The sequence below is a fragment of the Neltuma alba genome, unplaced genomic scaffold, assembly GCF_004799145.2.
Source record: "Neltuma alba isolate B1F8T4 unplaced genomic scaffold, ASM479914v2 tig00013081_pilon, whole genome shotgun sequence".
Classification (NCBI taxonomy): Eukaryota; Viridiplantae; Streptophyta; class Magnoliopsida; order Fabales; family Fabaceae; genus Neltuma; species Neltuma alba.
Window position 1 is genome coordinate 772,379 of NW_021637411.1, and position 25,497 is coordinate 797,875.

The 25,497-nt window shown below is 35.9% G+C and overlaps 3 protein-coding genes across 3 annotated transcripts; 1 reads left to right on the plus strand and 2 right to left on the minus strand.

The window, feature by feature from the left end:
* Positions 1 to 2,293: 2,293 nt before the first annotated feature.
* On the plus strand, positions 2,294 to 4,282 carry LOC114734131 (aluminum-activated malate transporter 8-like). Its single transcript, XM_028921668.1, has 6 exons — positions 2,294 to 2,570; positions 2,676 to 2,816; positions 2,902 to 3,174; positions 3,276 to 3,385; positions 3,483 to 3,626; positions 3,730 to 4,282. Exons 1-6 carry the CDS (start codon positions 2,294 to 2,296, stop codon positions 4,192 to 4,194), a joined length of 1,410 nt encoding a protein of 469 aa, XP_028777501.1. The 3' UTR covers positions 4,195 to 4,282.
* Positions 4,283 to 7,976: 3,694 nt separating this feature from the next.
* Positions 7,977 to 12,291, minus strand: LOC114734233 (digalactosyldiacylglycerol synthase 1, chloroplastic). The gene is made up of 7 exons (XM_028921809.1): positions 11,665 to 12,291; positions 11,007 to 11,039; positions 10,612 to 10,699; positions 9,953 to 10,437; positions 9,597 to 9,863; positions 9,092 to 9,441; positions 7,977 to 8,805 (listed from the first exon to the last, which is right to left on the minus strand). Exons 1-7 carry the CDS (start codon positions 12,289 to 12,291, stop codon positions 8,292 to 8,294), a joined length of 2,364 nt encoding a protein of 787 aa, XP_028777642.1. The 3' UTR covers positions 7,977 to 8,291.
* A 1,946-nt stretch (positions 12,292 to 14,237) lies between these two features.
* On the minus strand, positions 14,238 to 17,435 carry LOC114734234 (ribosome biogenesis protein NSA2 homolog). The gene is made up of 9 exons (XM_028921810.1): positions 17,350 to 17,435; positions 17,120 to 17,239; positions 16,938 to 17,005; positions 16,164 to 16,272; positions 15,994 to 16,062; positions 15,806 to 15,863; positions 14,924 to 15,159; positions 14,681 to 14,732; positions 14,238 to 14,595 (listed from the first exon to the last, which is right to left on the minus strand). The coding sequence occupies exons 1-9, from the start codon at positions 17,350 to 17,352 to the stop codon at positions 14,528 to 14,530; spliced, it is 783 nt and encodes a 260-aa protein (XP_028777643.1). The 5' UTR covers positions 17,353 to 17,435; the 3' UTR covers positions 14,238 to 14,527.
* Positions 17,436 to 25,497: the final 8,062 nt, after the last annotated feature.

The following is a 25,497-nucleotide window of genomic DNA, read 5'->3' on the forward strand; positions in this document are numbered from 1 at the left end:
TATGCATGTTAAGAACGATAGACATCCCTTCTTTGGAGCAGCTACAACATCTTACTTGATAATATTATAAGGCATTTATTATATTAATAAATTATTCCAGGACTTAGGAGATAAAGATATTAGGTAGAGCACCATCTATATATCGTCTTCAAGGCACTGTATATATTGGGAGGACGTGGGGCGTTTACATAAAGATATAGGGCATTAAGGCATATTGATAAATAAATATAGAAAGGAGATGATCAAATTGGAAGACGGTATTGGGCGAAACCTGGACATGATAATATATATTAATTTATTTGTTTTGTTGAATTTTATAATTTGCTTAATGGAAGTCCCATTACTTATGTCAATTTGTCTTAAATTACTGACAATCACCATAGAGTCTGAGACACAATTGTTTTTTTTTCTTTTTTCTGTGTTCTAATTTTGGGTTAGTGACTTACAAGCTGTAAAGCTCCTATTATGTGCGAGTTAGTGCCTACAGCAGAAAGCACCCGTCAATTTAATATAATTATCATTTCTAAATTTAAATTATTAATTAAAGTCACGCTGACATCCTTATAATAAGCACGAACGAATCCCTGTTGAATAAGTAAGCCCGATATTGATTGACTGTTCAATAAATTATTAATGATAATTGCTAAGTTTATATTAATTTCTAAGATGAATGTGGATATTAAAATAATTAAATGGAGTCTTCTTGATAGAGAGAGACGTACACATAAAAATCAGGTGAATCTTATTTTAAGTCACTTGCTCTGATCTGTAGATTATGATAACATAATACGATAGTACATGAAACATTTGTTCGATTTTATTATAGGCCACACGCTATGGTGACGCCGTCCACTTGTCACCAGTTAATTTTTTTTTAAAAAAAAAAATCTCAGGATAAGTAATGAGTTGCATAATCTTTTTCCGACTTAATGATCAAGAGCGACTTGTACTATTAATATTTGAAAACCCAATGTATATAATTTTATGAATCCTTACAGGATTATAATTGCATGCAGTTTTATGTAATTAATCAAGTGTGTGTGTGTGTGTGTGTTTCCATGCATCGCATGAAGTTTCAGAGATGAGTCACATGAATATTTGGCACCAAAAATCCCCTTAAACACACATACATATAGAAATAGCTGTAATATATGGATTTGTGGTTAAACGAGCAATAGACATAGATCTCTAGGTATCTTTTGTAAGCATGTCTCATCTGACGACGTAAGCCTGTCCTCCACATTCAACATTTATTTTATTCTAGGGTTCTCGTTTTAGCAACTTAACTATTTCTCCGTACAATATAAAACCTAAGTAGTTTGTTAAAATTTTCAAGTATTACTGTGGATGCAACATACTTTATCAGGGCTAAGCAGTGTCAAAAAGGATAGAATAGGAATCGAAACTTTCATGAATTAAAATTTTTAAGGCTTCAGAAAGGCTGAAATATGTAATCGCACACTGTTAATTAACTAGTCCTATTTTTTATTCCAGCTGTCTTATTTTGGTTGGTGATGACCTAATTCAACGAAGTTACGTTCTCACTTATTGATCTGATTATATATTCGACGAGTTAAAGAATATACTAGTATATTAATTAATTTGGAATTTTTAAGTGGGTGGCTTGCATGCAAACTAAAGGTGTTCACTAGTTAAACCTTTTCATTGAGCCCAAGAAATGAAGAGTGACTCACCGTCACCGTCATCTCATTCGTTTTCTCATTAATTTGCAGGCCTGCTCTGAAAAATATTTTTTGATCAGAAAATAAACCCAGCTTGCCAGCCAGCCATGGCAACACGTTGAACCAATTGTTTCACTAATCAAATTCTATAGATGAGTGAAGCGCATGTAGATCAGCAATGAATTCTTCAAGTCAGCACGTACATTTATTATGAATAATCTTTACTAGACTCGTCACATTAGTGGTCACTATGCAATTTTAGTTTCTTTTTGAGGCAATAGTGTACTGTACAATTTTATTACAATTTCTGTTTTATTGATTATTGCTCTAAAAGCCGAGGCATTTGGTGGATGAACTATTAGAGAGTCACGAGATTCTCTGATCAGAATAATTTATTATCTCCTGTTCAACACTAGAAGCAGCAACCGATGCGCACCTCATCATAAAAGAAATTGAAAAAAAGTGTATTCTTCGAGTTGCATCAGATGACCGAATTTTTGTACCCTATATATGTCCTTCGGAAGCAAACTTCCTTCCACAACCTCAAGCCTCGATCTATCTATCAAATAGCTCTTCTTCTCTGGTTTGGTTAGCCTTAGCTTATAAGAGCCATGGGAATTGAGTCAGGAACACAAGTGAAAGAAGGAGGTTGGTGGAACTGCCTCAAGGATTTGCCCCACAAGTCCAAGTCCAAAGTGATCAGCTTCGCGGAGGGCATAAAGAAGATTGGAAAAGATGATCCAAGGAGAATCATTCACTCTCTAAAAGTAGGATTAGCTCTCACACTAGTCTCTCTCATATACTACTGGAGGCCTCTTTATGATGGCTTTGGTGTTGCAGGAATGTGGGCTGTCCTCACTGTCGTTGTCGTGTTTGAATTCACCGTAGGTAGGTTCATACGGATAATCACAAAACTCATGTATTTTTATCATATCACGGACAAATGTATATGTCTGAATTATGTAATATGCTTGTATTGTTTCCGATGTTCAGGTGCGACCATTAGTAAAGGCATAAATAGGGGATGTGCAACATTAGTTGCAGGAGCTCTAGGATTTGGAAGTCAACACTTGGCTAATTTATTTGGAGAAAAAGGAGAGCCTGTTGTACTCGGGACCCTCGTCTTCATTCTGGGTAAATAAAAGAGATGAATGGTCGTGAATGTGTTTGAAACGAATAGATCTGTGGGGCTAAATTGTTCGTTTTTATGTGAATGCAGCGGCAGGCTCTACATTTTCGAGGTTTTTCCCAAAGATAAAGGCAAGATATGATTATGGAATGGTGATATTTATATTAACATTCAGTCTGGTCGCAGTATCAGGGTACAGAATAGAGAAACTCTTCGAGGTTGCTCATCAAAGGTTCTCAACCATTATAATTGGGGGAGCAACGTGCATGATAATATCCTTATTCGTCTGCCCAGTTTGGGCAGGCGAAGACCTTCACAAGTTGGTCGCTTCCAACATTGAAAAGCTAGCTAATTACCTCGAAGGTAAATATATACTGATATTTATAAGATTTATTTACTTCATGTTGTTGCATGCGGACACGTCGCGTCTTTCTAATTTAACTCCTGGCGTCGTTAATTTTCAGGTTTCGACGCTGAATATTTTCAGCGCTCAGAGGATAAAGCAAAACCTGAAAAATCAAAACTTGAAGGATATAAGAGTGTTCTGAATTCCAAAGCAAGTGAAGAGTCCTTGGTGAGCATTGAAAAGTGTCTCTTCTTTTCGAGATTTTGTTTTGCTCTGCATTCTCGTCACTTCTCAGGATCTTATATAATTTCCACAATATCAACAGGCAAATCTAGCCAGGTGGGAACCGGGACATGGCCGATTTCGTTTTCGTCACCCTTGGAAACAATACCTCAAGATTGGAGCACTTTCTCGGAACTGTGCTTACAAGATGGAAGCTCTCAGCGGTTACCTTAGCACTGAAATCCAAGTAACCCACTTACTCATAGTTTATAGATATAAATCGAACAGTTTGTAACCCACTTCTCCTACACCTACTTTTCTTAATATTATATGGATTTTGCTTGCTGCAGGTGTCTTTAGAATTTAATAGGAAAGTTCAAGAATCATGCACGAAGATGACTTCTGAATCAAGCATCGCACTGAAAGCATTATCTTTGTCCATTAAAACAATGAAAGAGCCTTGTGAAGTAAAACCCCACCTGGAGAATTCTAAAACCGCAGTTAAAGACCTCGAAATCGCAGTCCAAACTGCCTCGTTAGAGGACATAGACGTCTTAGCAATAGTTCCACTTGCCACGGTGGCATCCATACTCGTAGAAATCACAAGGACAGTGGAGGAAATATATGAAGCTGTCTCTGAACTCTCCAACTTGGCTCATTTCGACAAAGTGGAGCCCAATGTCTCGCCGGAGAAGCCACACTTACTTCATCGAGGTGTTATCAATCCTGTCGCAGACGGTGGTAATGCAGATCATATTGAAATTATTACCATCCAAGGTTCAGACACTGGGAAGGAAATTGCATCTTGTAAATAGATTGATTTTAAATTTACTTGTTATCCGTTACTGCTAATTTGAGAGAGGCCAGCTAGTAAGTCGCTTACTCAACAGTTTTTCTCCAGGTTGAGTATTAAAATGTAGTCTCTGACCTCATCTTTTAGATAATATTGTTGTATGTGGGATATTAAAGAAAATAACTTAGGGAAATTAAATTAAACTAGCAAAGCGTCTGAGCCACATTTGGTGCTTCTCGCTCCCATGACTCCGATATACTACCTTCGGTCCTTAATATAAGAGTTAGTTGACTAATTTAAATAGATTAAGAAAACTAATTTAGTTATTTGTAATAAATAAGTATTATCTTTCCTAAAATATCTTGTTAACTAAGTGTGTATTTTTAAATTACTATTATTACAAGAACTATTTAAAAAAAAGATAAATATAAGAGATAAAGTAGATTGGGGACTTATATTTAGGACCAAAATAAAAGTCAAACAAACTCTTATATTAAGGACCGGAGGGAGTATCCGAATAATAAAAGAAAGTGCGCAAAAATGAAGAAGCCAAAATAGAAGTGACACGGGCAATTTGCTTTTCCCTGAAGATGCTTGAAAGCTTATACCCTGAGCTTCAATGAAATTAATGGATGATTAACGTACATATGACGCTGAATATATTTATAAAAACTGAAAATTAGTTTAATGATACAACGATTGATACGTATTATAGGTCTATGAACAGTTGGCACTACTTGTAGCTTATGACCAAGAATCACTCCTACCTCGTAGTAGTAGGGAGATGCTTTTCTAAACTAAACACTCATAATATCAGACCTTTATACTAGTGTATATAAAAGTCTTATATTTAGAATTGGAAGAGTAATATATACTCCTCCGGTCCTAATTATAAGACCCAATTGACTTATTTGAGGAGATTAAGGAAGTAAGTTAAGTTGGTTATTTATAATAAATAAGTGTTGTCATTCCTAAAATATCCTTGCTAATTAAGTATATTGGCTAAAACTATCATTATTAGAAGGATTATCTTGGAAAAAAATACATAAATATAAGAGACAAAATGGATTGGGGTCTTATAATTAGGACCAAATAAAAAGTCAAATGGGGTCTTATAATAAGGACCGGAGGAGTATATCAACAAAGATTAGCGTAACTATTGAAAAATGAAAAACATTACTCTACTAAAGAAAGGTTCAAGAATACAACACTCTTGACTTACTAGAGTCAGTCTTCATGATTTTATAACTGCGGCAGTTATGACCAAGAAATGCAGCTGTCTGCAATATATAATATTGAGACATAGGTTTGACAGCACAATTCGAAGAAACCATATGCTTTATATATATAAATACATATATATATATATATATATATCCTCCACAGTGAGAATGGAATATTCAGCCAAAGCATTTGAGACTTCTAGCACTTGACTTTTCTTAGTATATGCAATTGAAGTCCAATTCCCAACAAAATAGCAGTCAGCATATACTTATAATTACAGGAAATCTTAAAGGTGAAACAAAAGAGGGTGGCATGCATATGCATATGCACCTAAAAGACGTGAGTTATTTTGAATTCATACGTATATTAATGTTATACATAGCTCGATCTTTATTTTTCTTTCACACATTTCATGGTCAACTAAAACAGATGATCTGTTCCCTGACTCCCTAATTGCAATTTTTTATCAGATCATTACAATCAAATTCAATTTTTTTCCCCGCATAAAAACATTTTTCAGTTAGTATCCATTTGTCTGTTTAGTAACAAAATATCTGATAACTATATTCTTGCAAGAGAAAGAGGGACTTCATATATACAATAAATACAATAAAGAGCAAGGATAAACAATTTCGTTGGTGTGTTTAAATAAACACAAGGTATGCCAACAAAAAAATTAAAAATAGTTGTATACTTCTGCTTTTTCTTTGGGTTAAAAAGTATGCTTCTGTGTACTCTGTCTTCCAATAACTGAGATAAGCAGTGAGTGGCTACTATCCCATAGTCCAAGGCAGAGCCTTGAACTAAAAGCTGAACATTCGACAGCTGCCAAATCACTAGGATCTCAATTTAAAAAAATAGCAGAAAGGATCTTATGCATCGAACAATCAGAATTCAGAAGTCTTTAGAAAAAGACGCTCATTGTTAGCATTAGCTTGACTTCAGTGTCTACATACATTGTTCCTTTTGCTGCCCGAAGAAGAGTCCAAATTAATTGGGAAAGCTTCTTCGAATGTCTTTTGAAGTAGAAAATTGCCCAGCCCTTCACTCTTAATCTGGGATTAATTAGAAAAATATACAAGTTCACAAGCACGGACTCTCCCCAAGAAGAACGGTGCGAACAAAATCAAAGGAAGCAGTACAAAATATGCAATTTTTTTACGCCATCAGCAATATGCATGCTTTTTGATATTAAAGTCATGATCATCAGTTTCCCTCCTTGTTCCTTTTTCACTCCAATGGATAAATTTGCATGCGCTGAACTACATTTGATTTTTTTTCAGTTTACATACACGTGTTGTTCTCAACAACAGTTTTCCTCAGTGGAGATATTCTTCAAGTGCCTGCACCCATAGGCTCCCTCTATTTCCTCTCAAATTTTATGATTTCCCCAATAACTAACAAGATGCATATATATATATATATATATATATATTGTTAATGGTATAAATAGGAACAGAAGTAAGCATGGGCTTAATCAAATTAGTTACAACAAGTTGCAACTAAAAGACATTCCAGATCCTACACACGGTGAGCGCTATGTTTTCTATCTTCGTCTTCAAACATTAACCTAGTTGGAGGGATACCACTTACCGGTCTTTCATGGGAATCACGTGGCTATTAATTAATACCGCACGCACGAAATGGGAAGCAGGATGGCATGTGACACCATAGTTTAAAGGGAAAATTTATACCCGTCTCACGTAGGATATATTGCAGATCAGAACTTTTCAGATATTTAAAATTTTTATTGTTTCAAACGTTGTCTAAACCTTGATCCGGAAAGGAGAATTTACGAGCACTTCTTTTGAGCTGCTTATCAGTTTTATATATGTTTCGTCGCTTTTCTCCGCCACACTCTCTCCCTCTCTCTTTTTGCAAAAGAAGGTAGGATAGCAGATTAGATGAGCCTGGGCGTGGGCACCCATCATCGTATAAAATGGAGTAATGGACATAAGGCCCCCGGGGGAGATGGTCTAATTTGTGAAGGATGGCGTAGAAGCTCTTTGAATCCCAGTGCTTCATCAGACTGGTTAGATGTATTTTGTTCACAGAAAAGGGCCAAACAATCATATTCAAAAACACTTGATTCTGTGATCTGTCATACGATTGAATTTGTGACGCCTATACTTGTGAAGATTACACATGGACGATCATACTATGATTTCTATGTTTGTCTAATTTTTCTTTTCTTTTGGGCAAAAAAAAATACTGTGCATGGGATGAGTTCTTTGATATATTTTACGTAAGGTCCTCTTTAAATGCCTTGTGATCATTCGTTACGATAACTCACATTCAATGATAAGATGCCTTAGCTAGTCTTTCTCGGGAGATTTGAACTGTATTTACGAATAGCTACCAGTTTTATGTCTCCAACACAGTAAATATTGTTAATTCAGGACAGCAACAAAGCTGAAATCTTCTTGAAGGTTACAGACAATGACGAGGACCGTGCTTCAACTGAATGGGAAAATTGGGGGGGGGGGGGGGTTTGCTAGCAAAACACACACAACATATTTAACTAATGTAATTGGTTTATTCAAACCTTCAACATCCTCAGTACATGTGATGTTTGTTGCATTTTCGTCAAACGGATGCTTATCCATAGAATTTTACTCACTTTACAAGGAGGGAAAACATGTCACAAGGGAAAACTGAAATTTTGGCATTCCGGATGTGTATGACAAATAAGCTGCATAAACTTAGGAGTGATCGCATGAAAGATCCTAATTACAACTAATTACAACCACTAACTATTATTATAGTTAACGTTACGAATTCAACCTGGTAAATCTATTTGCTATTCTATTCAGCATTCACTAAGTCAAGAGATTGTTCTTGCAGTGCTGATAATATCCTAAGTCCCAGAAATTGCTCCACTAACTACTAGTCTATTTACCAGCCATAGATAGGATTTTCTACCTGAGGGGGCAAGAGATGAAGGTCTTTACAGTGCTGCTTGTCATAGTCACGTGTACCAGGTATTGCTCCAGTACAAAGCCTCAGGAATTCATTACCAGTGAAGCAATAGTGAGCAAAAGCCAGGCCTCCATCTACTAGTTCCGTCAGATTAGGCATTGATGCGGACCTTGCAACAGCCTTTCCACCTTCCTTTTCCCCTTTAAAGACTTTGTCAAGCTCAGAATATTGCATGAATCTTTGAGTAGCAGCTTCCCACGAAAGCTGATATCTTTGCTCAGGGGTGAGAGGATGGGGTTCGTTGGCCAAAGCTTCTTTTACTTTTGCCACAAAGTCTTCAGGTGTCTTGTAAGTCAAACAATTTGGGAATGACATAAAGAACTGGTTTGATGGATGATCAGCACACACCACAAATTTTCCCATGGCAAGCGCCTCAGCTGTAGCTGTGCAGAGCACGTCACTAATACTAGGATTTATAAAGACTTTGTACCTTCAAGAAAGGAGGAAAAAGTGTCAAAAGATTAGCCAAATTGAACAAAAAGCTAGATCATTACTAGTATCTGGTTGACTTAAACAGTATCCCGTAGGTGGAGGCATTGAAGACATGAACAGTTTCAACATTGCAGTCTCCATAAAATGTAGTTACTCTATGCTGCAACTAAAAGCAGTTACTTTTCTTAATTAACTTACATATGGTTTATGATAATGCAAGGGTTCTTTCAGGTGAATAAATTCTAACATTCCAAAAAAAAAAAACCATTTCAATTTATCCTTACCCATGAAGAGAATCATCCGCATGGTCTCTTCCTTTCTGAAAGTTGAGATTTAAATCCAATCTTCTAGCTGCACTCTGAACTTCATGAGCGTCCTCTCCATTTCCAAATACATCCAACTTGAATCCATCAAGGTCGCTCTTATGCTTCGCTAATAAGTCTATCAGTTCCTTATATCCCTTCGCCCATACCATCTTTCCCAAGAAATATGCTCCTTTTGTAAAGGCTTTCTGCCCAAGCTCCCTCTCTGCAGCGATCTTCTCCCCAATTTTCAGAAACTTGGGATTCACACCATGAACATTACAAATTTCAGACTTGGGTAAATCCTGAGTGGCAGCTGAAAGACGAAGAACCTGGATAAAGATGAACAACTTAGGTCCTTCTGTCTTGTTAAGTTCTCCAATAACAATCTAACTCCGATGTGCATTAATAAAGGGGAAAAAAATTACTCTATATTTTTTCGAATTATCACAAGTGCTAGCTTACGTGCTCAGGATAAAAATCATACCTTGTTGCAGTATGCTCTTGTCACCCAGTTGTTTATGTGTTTCACAAGGAACGCTTGGAGGGCCCCATTTTTCTCTCTCTTGATGTATTCCAAGTAATTTGTGTGGACAATACCAACAACATGATTGAATTTGTCTGTCCAACGCCTACCATGATGGTACCAATTCAAATGTTCAGGTTCTTCCAGTATAGCGATGTCCGCTTCCTTAGATGGTATGAACTGAGAAGTGTCTCCAGCAGGTATAATACTACGTCTTGCTTTTGAAAACTAAACACAAGAAGGACAAATACCTCAGAATCGACTATAATTTAAATTTGATACAAGGTAGCATATTGCTAACTTCATAAAAGAATTACCTTCCCAGGATAAAAGGAAACTTTAAAGTCTGGCTTGAAACCAATCCTTTCCTCAAGCCAGTTCCGTATATAAACTTCCTGTTCTTCTGGTGAACTAAAAGTGAGATTGCCAGGATAAACTAGTTCTTGATCTGACTTACAAAGCCACGGAACCAGTAAAGTAACTTTTTGCTTTGCAGATTGTGATAGATATGCTGCTCGAAATAGTGGATTCACAGCTGTTCCTGTCATCCAAGGAAGACTAGCAGTTGTAACTATTGCAACATGTCTTTCGGTGCCTGATGGGTCATGCTTTGCATGTTCTGTCCAGAGCCCACCATCATATCGGTGCCCTGTGCTCTGAAGGACGCTTGCTATTCGCAAATCCAATTCATCATTTATATTTTCATTCCCAAGAGCAGAAGATTCTTCCCCAGATAGGGACTGCAGGAAAAGTTGGTTTTTGCGTTTGCTATACAAGCTTTCCACTATCTTGTCACATATCTCTGCAATCGCATTTGAACAAACTATCAAAACTCACAAAAGGATAAAGTGAACCCTACATGAGATGAAAGAAACAAGGAACAGCTGACCGCTACATAGTAAAGTAATACAATTTCCATTGAACACGTATAAAGCTGGATAAAACCTGACAAATAATTCCCACGTAAATTCTGTACCTCTTCTGACTCCAAGTTGATCCAAAAATGGCTCAGATTGCCTGACAAAACTGGCCAAAAGTTCAGGCACATCCAATGGCGGCACTTCCTGCAACAAATGTTAAAGGGAAAAATATAAAACATGGTACTTGATCTAAAGCATGGGCTGAGGTGCAGAAATACAAGAATCAATTTACAGGAAAGCTAATGAAGCATGCAAAATTACGTTTAACCACAACGTACCCCTCATTTCTCCCTTATAGTATTGATCAAAAGACTTACAATACACAATGGTCTAACGTACAGAAGTTAGAGCCTCCCATTGACAAACTTTGTTTCTTTACAGCGATGAAGTGGATAATATGCAGCAGGCAAGTTTATAAAACCAAAGGTAACTAAAGAAAATTGGCACACACCTTTGAATCTTGAGGCTCCATGCACATTGATTTCTGCAAGAAATGAAGAAATGATATCTTAGAATACAAGTATTGATAAAATTTATGCTCCAATGTGAAACGTCCACATAGTCACTTTAAAATACAAACTACTGAAAAAGAAGATTTAATAAAAGTTTACCACACACATGAGCTTATCACCTGATTTCTTAATAGAATGCAAACACTTATGCAACGAGCATAAAAAAGACAGCAATTGTATCGTTGGTTGCAACTTAAATTGGGACTAATTTATAGGCCTGCCATTGAAAACAATGTGAAAGCAGAATGCGAATAGTCTGATGCTGCATCGTATATAAAAGCTTAGTTGCGGAATTGGGCCACAAATCAGCACCAAAATGGGTGTGTGGGTGCGCGTATGTAGCTATAGAGTTTACTTGACACATGTCAAGTTAGGATAATGAAAGCCTCAAAACTGGTTCTGGAAAGCTTTGTTCTCCCTTAAAGGTGGCACTTGCCAAGATAATATCAAGTTATCTTTAACAAGAAAGCAACTAATAGCAGTTTCAGCTTAAAGTACGCATAGAAACACCGAACCACTTGCTTTTACCATGAAACCGCACAATCTAAAAAATGTTAAGGGGGGAATTAATGAATTAGAAAGCAAGAAGAAACGTACCAAGCCTGATTTTAGTTTCTCCACAAATTCGCCATTCTTGAATCCATCAAAAATCTCTACAGACGACCTCCGTTTCTCAAACTCTTTAAACGTTGTCTTCAAGGCTCGAATTGGCTCCCAATCCCTGGCGGACTGCCCTTCCCCATCCGCTTCACCTTCTCGCTTCCACTCCCCCCAGAACTCTCTAAAGTTCAATCTCCTAGCTCTCCTACCCCTATCAAAATCGAGAATTTCATCCCCATCCTCAACCTCGGATACAATTGCATTCTTTATCGCTGACAAATCGATCCGAATCCTCGACCTGGGCCGCCACTTCTCGAGAACCTTTTTACTGAAATCTGGCGACGAATAGGCCCGTCGAATTTCAGACAGCTTGGGCTGCAACTTCTTTACAAAATCAATCTCGGCCTGCGGGGAAGCCCGTATGGCCGGAACGGAAAACGGGGAAGCAGAATTGAAAAAGTTCTCCAGCTCGCGGTCGAAAGAGGTGGCAAGGTTCTTGAAGGAGTTGGCTCGGTCTCGCATCAAACGGAGATCGGCGTCTGCAGAATCCCGAACCTCCCGCCAACCCTTGGAGATGAATGAAAACGCGCTGGAAGAGGGGGAAGTCTGACTCGGGGTGGCCATGGCGGGACGTGAACTAGGAAGTAAGGACGCAAGGAAAGAGCTTTTCGTGGAGCTCGTAGAACTGAGAATTCAGAAGTCCTGAATCATATAGGTGAATGCTGGGAACGCGAGCAGCGCTTGCCACAAGAAGAACAAAGAAGTGGAAGAAACGAGAAAGGACTAACAACGGTTTAGAATTTGTAAGTTGACGTGGATGAGAATCACGTGAGGTGCTCATATGGCGGCGTCCTATTGGGTAGTGGAGTTTCGCGCTAAAGGGTATTTATATTCTTCTTGGGAGAATATGCTCAGATCGGGAAATAGAGCCGGGTCGGGTTTGTCACCGCCGCCCTTCGATATCGAAGTTGTTGAATCGCAGTTACGGGAAATTATTCACAAGTAAATCTCAATTAAAACATTAAATAGAGAAAGATGATATAGAAAATTAATTTTTTTATAAATTTTATTAATTCTGCTTGTAAATAATGGAACCTAATCTGTAAATATGAAAATTTGTTTTTTAACACGACTCGAATTGTTAAATTTAATTTATAAATACAAAATTTTGAGACTCTTTTTTTTTTTTGACTAGGACTTATGGGTCATTTTCTCTTACATCTATCAACGTTAGAAGAAATTAGCCAATACAAAAATTCAACTTCAACTTTGTCTTTTTGCTTATAATTCATCTAGGTTGATACATGGTTGATCATCTATTAGCGTAAATGCTTTTTTAGTCACCTGATTAATAAAATTCAGCTTTTGAATCTTCTGTGGGTTTGACTTATGCAATTTTATTTAATATACTAATATACAAAATAAAATTTATTAAAGCAATTACGCTATTCATAAATTATAAATAATATAATTCAAATAAAAATTTTCATCCAGAACATTCTCATAATCTATTTTAAAATGAAAAGGCCAATTATGCTAACTATTTTTATTTTTGAGTGATGCTTGCTAGTATTTTAAAGGCACGAGCACGAAGTTCTAATTATTCGCCAATACCAAAGTTATTAAACATGAAATTCAAGTTACATATCTTATTATGCGAAAGGCAAATCTTCGATGCAATTTTATATTTTTCAGAAAAAATGTGTTGATAATAGTAAAGGGTTAAAAAAAATAAAAGAAATCAAATTTAATTGGTTCCCAATCGGACGGTGGAAATTATTTCACGAAACATGTGTCATAATTAGTTGGTAGAAATCTACTTTTTAAGGGGGAATGCGTGTCAATATGTGCTAGTGAGTAGTCAGCAACTTTAATTAAGGACCGCGTAATATAATGCGCACAAAGGAGGGATGAATAGGTGGAAGCTAAATGAGCATGACAGCTGACAACGAACAAGAAGGACCGAGCAAGTCCTCCTTATTAACTTGAGAGATGTCATTGGAAGCTGAGAAGGATATTTGAGGGACCAAGCATCCCTGTTTCTCTCTCTGCTTCCATGGCATGGACGAGTGGTTTGCTGCTACTGCTGCCCCATTCCCTTTCAGTGGAGTACTGCCAATATGCACCCATCATTCCTTGTCCTATCTTGCCTATCTTGTATTCTATCTGCGGTTCTGCAACACGCGTTATCAACTTCTTTGATTTTCATTGCAAGCTAGAGGTGACCATCTACCAAATAAAATTGACGGTCCACTTTAGAGGAACAAAGAAGGGGCCAATGAAAGACTTAAACGTCGGGCTTTATTAGAGCCCACTACCATGGAACTTTGACTTGACAAGGTTTTGTAACAAGGGAGAAGGAATAATCCTCTTCGTTGGCTAAACAGGGACCATCCTCCTCTCCTTTGCCGGATGTCTGTCCCACTTATCTTAGGACACTTGTTGATCAAGAGTGCTTGGGATCTAATATCCCCCATAGTCTAGTTTTTCCTTTTGTTTTAGGGCATGGCCCTCTGTCTCGTGAGCGAAAAACTTCTCATTGTACCCCAAAAGAAAAAAAAAACTCAAACTTCTCAGTAAAGAACTTTAATTTTGCTCAACAAATCTTTGATTTCCCCAGGGTACAATAACCACAGAAGACTAGACTCGCTAAATATTAGTATAATCAGACAACTGCCACTGTTGGGTCAAAAATTTTAATAGTTCCCCAGTTTCCTCATTCTAAATATGCAGGCGCCGGCAGAGATTACAAAACAGTTTACACGAAGATGAAATGAAATATAGTGGTGCATGAGTCAGCCAATAGCAGAGCCAGCACGGGCATAGAGATCAAGTCAGCACTCAAATCCTTGCTTCCAGCTCAAACAAGCAAAACTGCATTTATACAGCCGTCATTTTCTGGGTTGTTTGTCACCTGGGCATATTTACCTGGATTATCACAAATACAACCAGCACATTAGTCAAATTATCCGCGAGTGGTTAAAAAACACGTGGGTTAGGCTGATAATCATACCCCATACAACTTTCCCAGCAGGGGTGACCAGACCAAGTTCACTGACATTCACCTGAAATTCAAATTGACCAATAAAATTTAGTAACACTGTCATTCTCAGTTTCTCGAAACCCTTACAATACCATTGCCCAGTGGAAGCAGATCGATAAACAAAATGGCAAGATGGGATGTCATGAGACAGCTTAATCCCATCAGAACCCCATTAGATTGAAAAGAAACCTCCAAGTAGATCAGGAGATTTACCTCAATGATGGTTCCCTTGGTCATGACACCAAGAGAGGTGTACATAGGACCATTTGGATTTTTCTTCACTCCAATTATCTCTAGATTGAAGGTGCATTTCAGTTCTGGATGCGTCACGTGAGCTTTAGTAAACCGCAATCCCGTAGGTCGTATGAAACGCTCATATTTTGGAGGTTTTCTGGTAAAACCAGGCCCAACAAATGTAGCTTTTGTGACCATCCTCTTCCATTGTTTAGCTGCAAAATGGTAGGTTATCATTTATCATGTGCAATTCTAGCATGGGAATACATCATTACATATCCTGTTTAATATAATCATATAACACGACTTCGTTTCTTGAAAACGAAATGCATCAAAAGACCAAAGATCATGGACGTAGACTACATTCAGCAGTAACAGGACCCTTGAAGATCACGAAACCCAAGCTCAAGAATTAGCATATAATGTTAGCCACAGCTTCAATTTCAGTGATCAGTCCCCCAAAAAAAAAAAAATTAGCCACAGCAAAAGGAAGAACTTCAGGGCTCAAGCACCTAAATCGATTCAAGCTACAGATGGAGATCACTTGGCTTCATACATAATCAAGCTAATAAAGGGCAAGAACACTTTATCCACACACGCACACAGAGAACAAGGACAAGTTAAGCCAACAATGAGTAGACAATATGAAAAATACTATCACAGTTCAAAATAATGTCTTAATATTTAAGGACCCCCCCCCCAAAAAAAAAAACCAAAAAGTAAATAACTTCTATATACCCTGTTTAATGTATTGCACCAGCCAGCAACCGGTACCATATGTTTCAGAGTTAGGAATTTATGCCAATTATTATCAAAATAAACAACTTAATCATAAAGAGACCATCAAGGCATATGACTTACTCTTTCTTTTGCCAGACCTGACCACTTTGAACATCTCATCTTCAGCCACTGGACGCACCTAAACCAAAAAATTGCATTAAAGCCCTTATCCCCAACACACTCAAGCAAGTTACCCACCACATGGGCTTAGAAGCAAAATAAAAACAATCGTTTTACATTTTGGAGCACAAGATTGGGTGCAATTTTACCTTAGGTAGAGGAACATCCCATTTTCCAGCCTTCTCCTTCCTTTTCTGCTTAATGGTGTTGCTAAGAACCTAATTATTTTTTATATTATTAAAAAAAGTGTTAGTTCACTTTACATAGAATTCAGAGGAATCAGATCAATCTTTTCGATACAGAATGTGGAAAGACAAACTTTCGCTCTGGTTGTATTCTCACGATCAAGAAGATATGCAGGAACTGCCCCATCATGGACATCATCATCAACCTTGCGCCTGGATGTTGACTCTTCATGCATGGCCAAACTGTTGATCAATGATGGTGAATCTATTACTCCGGAATTTCAAAATAGCGGGGAAATTGGTGAAATAGAACTACACTAACAGTCTAAAATTAACCAATTATTCTGAAATAATAAAAGCACTCAAGAACCAAATAAATACATCAACCAAAACTTGTTGTAGTATACACACACCCCGCAGGCATGGCATATCATCTGTGAAAACGTTACAAGACCCACCTCTGATAAGCTATCACCCATAACAAGGCATGAATTTTCAAATGTTCACACAGATCATATTCAAATGTTTATAATTAAGTTCCCAATTACTTGAAATTAGGGAGTTTACATACTAAACCACCATACTCTTTCCTTCACTATTCCTTCCAATTACCAGACATACCCGAAAAGAAACCAACAGAATTCTAAAAATGCAAGTCAGTCACAATGAAGGAGAGGGTTGGGAGAGGGGAGTAGAGAAAGGCAGCATTCAGCCGTGAAATAACACTTCTAGCCAAAAGAATAAAGTTATGAGGGTTAAAAACACATTTGGTTGATCAATGCAAAATATAAACACAATTAAACGTTGACTGACATATTATTTCAATCAGTTCCACATCGTATTTAAAATTAATATGAAAAGACAAGAATTAAGAGTGAAAACTGAATCAACTCGAAGTAATAACTCACGTCTTCTTCATCTGAGCCTTTTCGGCATAATTTTTCTTGGCAATCATCTTGCCCTTGATACCCAGAGTCTGTTCCACGCGAATTAATAGAAGGCAGTAAGAATAATGGAGATACAACTAAAGCTGGTAAGAAGAAGAAGGTAGTTGAAATCTCAACGAGAGAATGGGGGAAAAGAATACGACCTTCTGGGCGATGGCAGAGCGCTTGTGAACCTCACGAGCCTCTTTCTTGCGCTTTCGCTCGAAGTGGTCGAGACGATAGCCATGACGCTTTCTATGGAGTTCGATATAATCCCCTTGTGGCTATAATAATAAAAAAAAAATGAAGAAAGAACGGAACATGAAATAAGGAATCAGTAGACGCATGAGATTTTCGAGCCATGAAGGCTGCATGATGAAGGTGAAGAGCAAACCATGGTGACGGCGGCGAATTCCTCAGTTCAGAGCAAGCCGAGAGTCGGCAATCGTACTTCTGTTCCGAACCTGGTATGCGCGACGCATAAACCCCAACTTTATGTGGGGATTGATTTTATTTGGGTTTTATTGGCAATTAACCGAGCCGGGAAGAGCACCAGCGACACTGCGCTTTTTTAAAATGAGCCCACTGATAAAGATTGGGCTAACAATTTGCTATATGAGTTTGGATCTGGGCCTGACACACCCAAGTGTTAATTTGGGCCTATCAGAACAAGATTCAAAAGGGGAAAACCTCCAGTGGTGTTATCTGATTGCTTTTGGGCCCTTTCAATAGTAATAGGCATTTGCAGGGAGGAGGGCCTATTCAACGTAAACACTCTGAGCAACTAAATTATACTGGTCCTGTTGGGGGGGGGGGGTAGTAGATTATAGAGTAAAGTACTTATCTGGTTAAATATTAAGAGTAAGTGAATATTTGCTGTTTTTTTTTTTTGGGGGTGGGTGGCCGTGAGCATGGGGCAAGTAGAACTACGGCAAGGGAAAAGGACAAAGTGCTAAATCGATATGGTACTGTAGGGATGTACTTATGTTGGCATGACGACAGCGAGACAGCCTAGCTTTGCCTGCTGGTAATGGGCATGGAGACACCAAGTCACCAATCATCCATGCGTCTCGATAATTATTTGCTGATTTGGGGTCCCTTTGCTCCGCGCCTCTATCTCCCATTTCCGTTATCATTATTTCGGGAGGGACCTGACATTAACCCTCCATTGTACATGACATAACCACATTGTTTTGTCATTTCGAATATATGCCCATGTTTAATCTTCACACGGTACCGTTTTCAGAAGGCTACAAAAAAAGTAATGTCTCGAGTCTGGTTTCGGCAGAATCAATTTTTCACCCAATAATCGGCGCACATAAATGAGTGCTACTTTTATGGCCGAACAAACGAAATAACAGGCTCTTTCCCATCGGTGGTAATAATAACCTACCATTTTCAAAGGCCCTTTTGACTGCCAAGACAGGTACTAAATGAAAACTAAGACTTTCGGCTCCTACATGGCACACTGCTAGTAAAAACCGTAGAAAAAGGCGTGCGCGTGTTAGGGACGGCGAGGTGTAATCTAGAATTTAGGGAGACGTCTCTTTCACGATGGGGCCTAATGGCCAATGGGAAACAATAACCCACCAACGAACGCGCAGGAGGGTACTTGCATTGGAGTTTCTCAAGATTTTCTATTTATTATTACCAGGCTGCCTTCTGATTCGATTTCAATATCATGTCTAAACTAAATATCTAATCTAATCACCCAGTCAATGATCCAAACATCACGAAAACCATGGCTTAATCAAAGACACCGACTAAATCACTGCCTAGACTTGCGTTCTTTCCTTTTTCCTTCACATCTGCAGAGCAAATTTATCTCATCACTCATGACCAAGTACTTTGATCCTTGATGCTGCAGTAGTGGCGGTCACCCACCTGATATATAATTTATTTATTCTAAAGCTCTTTTCAGAGATTGCAATCTGCGGGATGTCTTCCTGTGTCTTTGATCCCCCCGAAATTAAAGCGAAAAGATTGGTTTACGATAAAAATTTTTAATATAAAACATATTTAACTAATTTGATTAGATTAACAAAGTTAAATAAATTAAATAATTATAAGAAATATGACATATTTTTCCTAAAATATCATAATCATATTTTTTTAACACCTCATCTCCTTCTTTTACTTGATTATGGTTGAAGGAGTATTCATATGAGTAATTTAGAAAAAATTGATAAATATGATAAATGAGTCTTATATTTAAAACCAAAATCAATTTAATAATTGAGTCTTATATTTAAAACCGAAAGAGTACTAAATAAAAGGTATGAGAAAAGGCCAAAAATGTAGGTCTGCAACTTTTGACTAATTGAACCCAAAAATCAGCTTTTTTTTTTTTTAATGTTAGTAATGGATTGATTCATTAGACAATAGAAACAAAAAGTATAGCAATAGACATGGGGCCCGACTTTGTCTGTGGTATGTGCCTTCCTCCAAAACCAGCTTTTGCAACCGGGCATGGCCTCCCTTCCCATCCTTTTGCATCATTTCACTGTTTCTCACTCACTCATGACTGGTTCCCTGTGCCACCCCCACCTTTCCCTTCAAAATATCTAATTATAAACCCCTTAAATTTTGTTAAAAATAGGCAATTACGTTAATGCCCATGGATCCACATACGCCAAGACTTTTGGTATGTTTGTTTGTTGTGGCATGATGATTGGTTCTATGCTATACGCCATTGCCACAGCATGTGGATTAATTACAGTATTATACCATGAAATGATCAAATGAATACCAAGTACTACTTTTGATTATTTTTAATTTAAAACATCAAATGACTCATCTTTAAGCTATTCCATGAATCAAGATACCGTTTGGTACAAAACATTAAAAATAAGAGATAAAGATTAGAATTGGGATTGAGCAAATCTATTAAAAGAGTGTTTAATATAAGAGATTGTTTGTTGTATAGAATCAGACAAATCCATATATATGGGATTGAGAAACATCATAGGGGAAAGTAGTATTTCTCAATCCTATCTCCATGAGTTTACCTAATCATATATAACAAGCAATTACTCATGTTAAAAAAAATTTTAATGGTTTTTTTCAATTGCAATCATAGTTTATATTTCTTATTTTCAATGTTTCGTAGCAAATAAGACCGGCTTATTTTTACATATTTTCTTCTCTATCTGGTGATCGAATAATGTGGACCACACATTACGCTTAAAAGTTGTCACTCTCTTCGCCAAGTGACTGTATTTTATTATTGTGACCCTGTAAATCATTATAAATAAAATATGATGCCATTTGTTTCCAGGGAATGTTATAGCATTGGGTGCCCCATTTTTGTCTGTGATGATGAAATTGGATACATGCATGCACGGAATCATAGGTGGGGAGTCCAAATCCAATTCAGCTCCCGACACAAATATATTCGTTTGAACAGAGTTCGAACTCGATCGTCCTGTCTCTCTAAATTTCTCGTGATATTATTAATCATTCTTAATTAATTACCACCTTGATCTTAAATATAAGAACTAGTTGACTAATTTGAGTAGATTAAAAAATAAGTTAAATTAGTTATTTATAATAAATAAGTGCTGTTTTTCTTAAAATATCATTACTAATCAAGTATATTGGCTAGAACTATATATTATTATTAGAAAGACTACTTTTGAAAAAAATAAATAAATATGAGAGACAAAATAAATTGAAATTTTATATTTAAGGTCAAAATAAAAATCAAATAAGATTATATATTAAAAACTGGAGGTAGTATTTGGATTATGTGTTAAGAACTTGGCAATGCGTGCCTCGCATTTCATTCAGTGGATCGGGTTTTCCTCACCTTGATTATTGATTAACTAAGCAAACCCAAAAGAAAACAGCTGGACTGCAATAATAATATAACCAATGGTGCTTGCTAGCTTAAATTGTGGAAAATGACAGCTTCAAATTGTTGAATCTCTCGCATATGTTCTCTCTATTACTGTTCTTCGCGAGTGCTTCGAGAACATTAATCTTTTTTTTTGCTTTGTCGATCCAACAAGATAATTAATTAATCTTAAATGTTATTCTAACGCATCTCATGTTCTCGGTCGTGCGCTTTACTTCATATCACATGTTATCAAACTCACCTTATGAAGTCTTTCGGGATATGGCAACTGTTTAAGGATATTGCCTTCTGTGCCCGTGAAGATAAGATTTCTCCGCAGAGACTTTTACTCATGAGAATATAAATATACCAGCTGTTAAAGTATAAATATGTTAATTAATTCCCACTTCAGCCGGCATGATTCTTTTCTTCGGAGTAAATAATGAACCCAATTATATCATATGCCATATCTTTACTTTGAATGAGTGACGGTACCAGAGATATCTCGTCACATTTTTATTTCATTTCCATACATTAAAGGCTATGTGGACACTGAACAGCAGCATCCTTATCACTATAAGCATTACAAGGAACATATACGTGTGTGTGTGTGTGTGTGTGTGATCTACAAGAAATTACTTGTCAACAAATTTATCTCAAACAATGTGCAATGCTCATAACACACGTTTAGTTGGGTGGAGAAATCACTGGTACTGGACTAGCTAAACCATTTTTTGAATTCGAAGTCAAATGTTGCTGCTTTAGAAAAAGTTACGTTACTGGATCTTCTTTGTTAGATTGCAGTAAAACAAAAGAAACCATGCATATATCTTCAACATCATCGATCTCGATATAAAATCGTGAAAATAGTTTAATAAAACTTGCGTCTTATTGTTCTTACCGGACAAAACAAGTTGAAGCAGAGCTTTCAACCGAGCTGGATCACATGATATAACTCACAAGCATTATTAGCGAGTTCTCAGCACCCTAATTATTTCTTGTCTTGTTATGCATGCATATTTATTCAACCGACATCAGGACAAATTAAAAGTAAGGCATGTTTGATTTCAGAAAACACAGGGAAATGAATAAATCCAATATACTATCTCCGGTACTTGATATAAGATCTCGTTTAATTTTTATTTTAGTCCTAAATATAAGACCCCGATTTACTTTGTTTCTTATATTTGTACTTTTTTCCAAGCTAGTCCTTTAAACAACAGTAGTTCTAGCCAAGACACCTAATTAACAAAGTTATTTCAGGAAAAACAATATCTATTTATTATAAATAACTAACTTAATTTATTTTTTTAATCTCCTTAAATTAGTCAACTAGCTATTATATTTAAGATTAGAAGTAGTACTACCTCCGGTCCTTAATATAAGACCCTGTTTGACTTTTTTTTGTCTTAAATATAAGACCTCAATCCACTTTGTCTCTCATATTTATATATTGTTTTTCAGAGTAGCCCTTCTAATAATGATAGTTCTAGTCAATATACTTGATTAACAAAGATATTTTAGGAAAGACAATACCTATTTAAGACAAATAACTAACTCAACTTAATTCCTTAATCCCCTCAAATTAGCCAACCGGCTCTTATAATTAGGACCGGAGGTAGTATAAAATACTACCTTCGGTCTTTAATATAAGAATTTGTTTGACTTTTATTTTGATCCTAAATATAAGAACCCAATCCACTTTGTCTCTCATATTTACTCAATTTTTTTCAAGATAATCCTTCTAATAATTATAATTCTAGTTAATACACTTGATTAGCAAGGATATTTTAGGAAAGACAATACCTATTTAGAACAAATAACTAACTCAACTTACTCTCTTAATCTCCTCAAATTAGTCAATTAGTTCTTATAATTAGAACAGGAGGTAGTAATAAAAATTACATTATAGCTGTAACGATTTCTTAACAGCTGAAGGGATCATAAATGTAATTAATTATTTTCAGAACGTCTTTCCACGCCATGCTTAGCAGGCAAAGGGACTAGTCGGTGTTCTGTAACAACGGGGATTTGACTTTTGAATTTTGACTTTGATTTACCGGGAGCGGGTGGCATGCATCCGGCCGATCAGTAGAACGTTGACTATGATTTTATAGTTTACAACTTTTTTTTTTTAAAAAACGACGAGTAATAATTTTTTGTGTTCTTGTTTTTTTTATATTTTAAAATCAAATACGGAAAGGTTTATAACTTCCGGCTTGTTAATGTTACCTCCAGTCTTTAACAATTTAAATAGATTAAGAAAGTTTGTTAAACTAGTTATTTGTAATAAATGTGTTATCTTTCTTAAAATATCTTTACTAATCATGTATATTAGTTAGAACTATTATTTGATGAAACATTTAACTTACAACTATTATAAGGACTATTTAAATAAATAAATAAATATAAAAGACAAAATAAATTAATATTTTATATTTAGAATCAAATTAAAAATTTTGCTAACTCTTGTATTAAAAATAAAAGGTCATATTTTAGTAAATATTTTTATCGACTCGACACAAATGTTCTTGTACACAGTACACGAACTCAACCAAACATCCCCTTTCGCTCCGCGGCCTTGCATTTTTTTTTAATAACTAAAAGAAATAAGCGAAATAATGTTAGATGACGTCAAGGTTCCATATATATATATATATATATATATTCATATTATGTTTTACGTTTCATGTTCACCGTATTTTTCATTTCAGGATAAATATATTTTATTTTTCATCAAACGGATAAGCCGTGAGATAAAAATTGATTTACATGCATTTGTCTTGTATTTATGTAATTCAATAAATTGAAATACAAATTAAAATGTTGTGTGTGTGTGTGTGTGGGGCTAGTTGACAGATGAGTTTGCTTGGGTGTACTTCCCACATGGCAACAAAAAACTGGATATTTGCTTAAATTTGAAATAAAAGGCTAATTGTGTTTCTCATGCAAGCAATAATCATAGTGTTATTAGGCACGTGCAAATGCATGTGGATAATTGGAGTTTGGACGAATGAATGCCTGGCTGTTCACTTAAAGATTACACGTGACCACGTGGCTATGATCATTTGACTCCTCACCATTATAATAATCCAAATGATTCATAAAAATCACATGAAGTGTGTTGGCGTGTCACCATTTCTTAGTTCCGTAGTTTGAATTGCGAATAACGACGTTACGCATACATATACACTTACCGCTTAATTATGATATTGTATGCAAACAAAGAAGCTGGTTAAAAAAAAAAAAAACCGCAAATAAGGAACTTTTGAAGCTGGTTAGATAATCCCCTTGAGTCTGAAATTAATCTGAGTTTTTTTCCTGCGAGGCTTTAAACTTGCGTTTCATGATTTCATCAGCGGTTGCTAAAGTTCCGCGTTGGATTTCTCACTTACGTTACGGTATGCCGTGAGTAAAAATAATTAAAGAGTTAATATAAATTTTGATTCTCTAAATTTGTTTTTGTTTTAATTTTAGTCTTTTAAATTTTAAATTATAAATTTTGTCTAAAACAATAATTTTTATCATCTAATAAAAGAGCGGCGAAAACCTATAAAATATTAACTCGTGATCAAAGTTCTGCGCGAAGAAGTTAAAGTAACCAATCCTAAGTCATTGACGGCATGTCGTTTCCTGCGGTTTCCCCTGCTCTGACTATCATTTTCCCATCATTTTTTTTTTTCAGTTGCAAGGGGGAGGGATAAAACCCGTGAAGTAGACACCTCACATACACATACCACTCGGCCAAACAGTCAAACTATGTTTCGATCAGTTTTTTTTCATCAGTTTTTTTTTTTAAACAGAAAAATAAGGTCAAACCATGTTTCGATTAAACGGAGAAGGAAGTAAGAGAAAAATAGGAAGAATAAATACTAAACAAAACTTTAAAAAATAAAAAAATAATTTACTATTTTAGAGATTTTTTTCCTTTTAGTATTTTTTTTTGTCTGAACACGGGCTTAACACCTTGCAGTAAAATTCACGACAGCATTCTTTTTTTTTTTAATTATTATTTTACATTTGGGTCTTAATATTAAGACTTAGTTACCAACGCATTAGTTAGGGATGGTCAAACAAGATGTTATTTATTTATGGCAGGGATTCCAAAATCATCTCATTAATGAAACAATTTTTCTAACGCCTCAATCTTTGCATATTCATACGTCACTTTTATATATTCTTAGTTAAAATATACATTTGGTCTTTTAAATTTGTACAAGGTTTTAATTTGGACTTTTAACTTTAAAAAACAAACATTTGGTCATTTAATCATAAAATTATTAGGTTTCAATGATGATTTTTTGTAACAATCATGAATGTTTTCAAAATTAAACTTAATATGTTAACATTTGAAAATATGTTATTAACATGTAAGATCTTAATACCCTCATTTTTAAAAAAAAATTTTAGGGTTAAAGAACTAAAAATATACTTTTTACAGTTAAGGGACTAAATTGAAATTTTGTACAAAATTAAAGGACTCAATGTATACTTTAACCTATATTTTTCAGAGCAGAACATCAATAACATTGAATTTATTTGCAAGTTTTATACTTGCTGCTCATACATTGATGATATGATACTCTTATATTGCAAGAGTCTAATTAATTATTGTTATAATTTGTACAACTAAATATTTGTAACTGGTTTTTTTTAAGGAATTGTAGCTGATCATATTTTTCTGTACTTTTAAGTTTCTATTCTAAT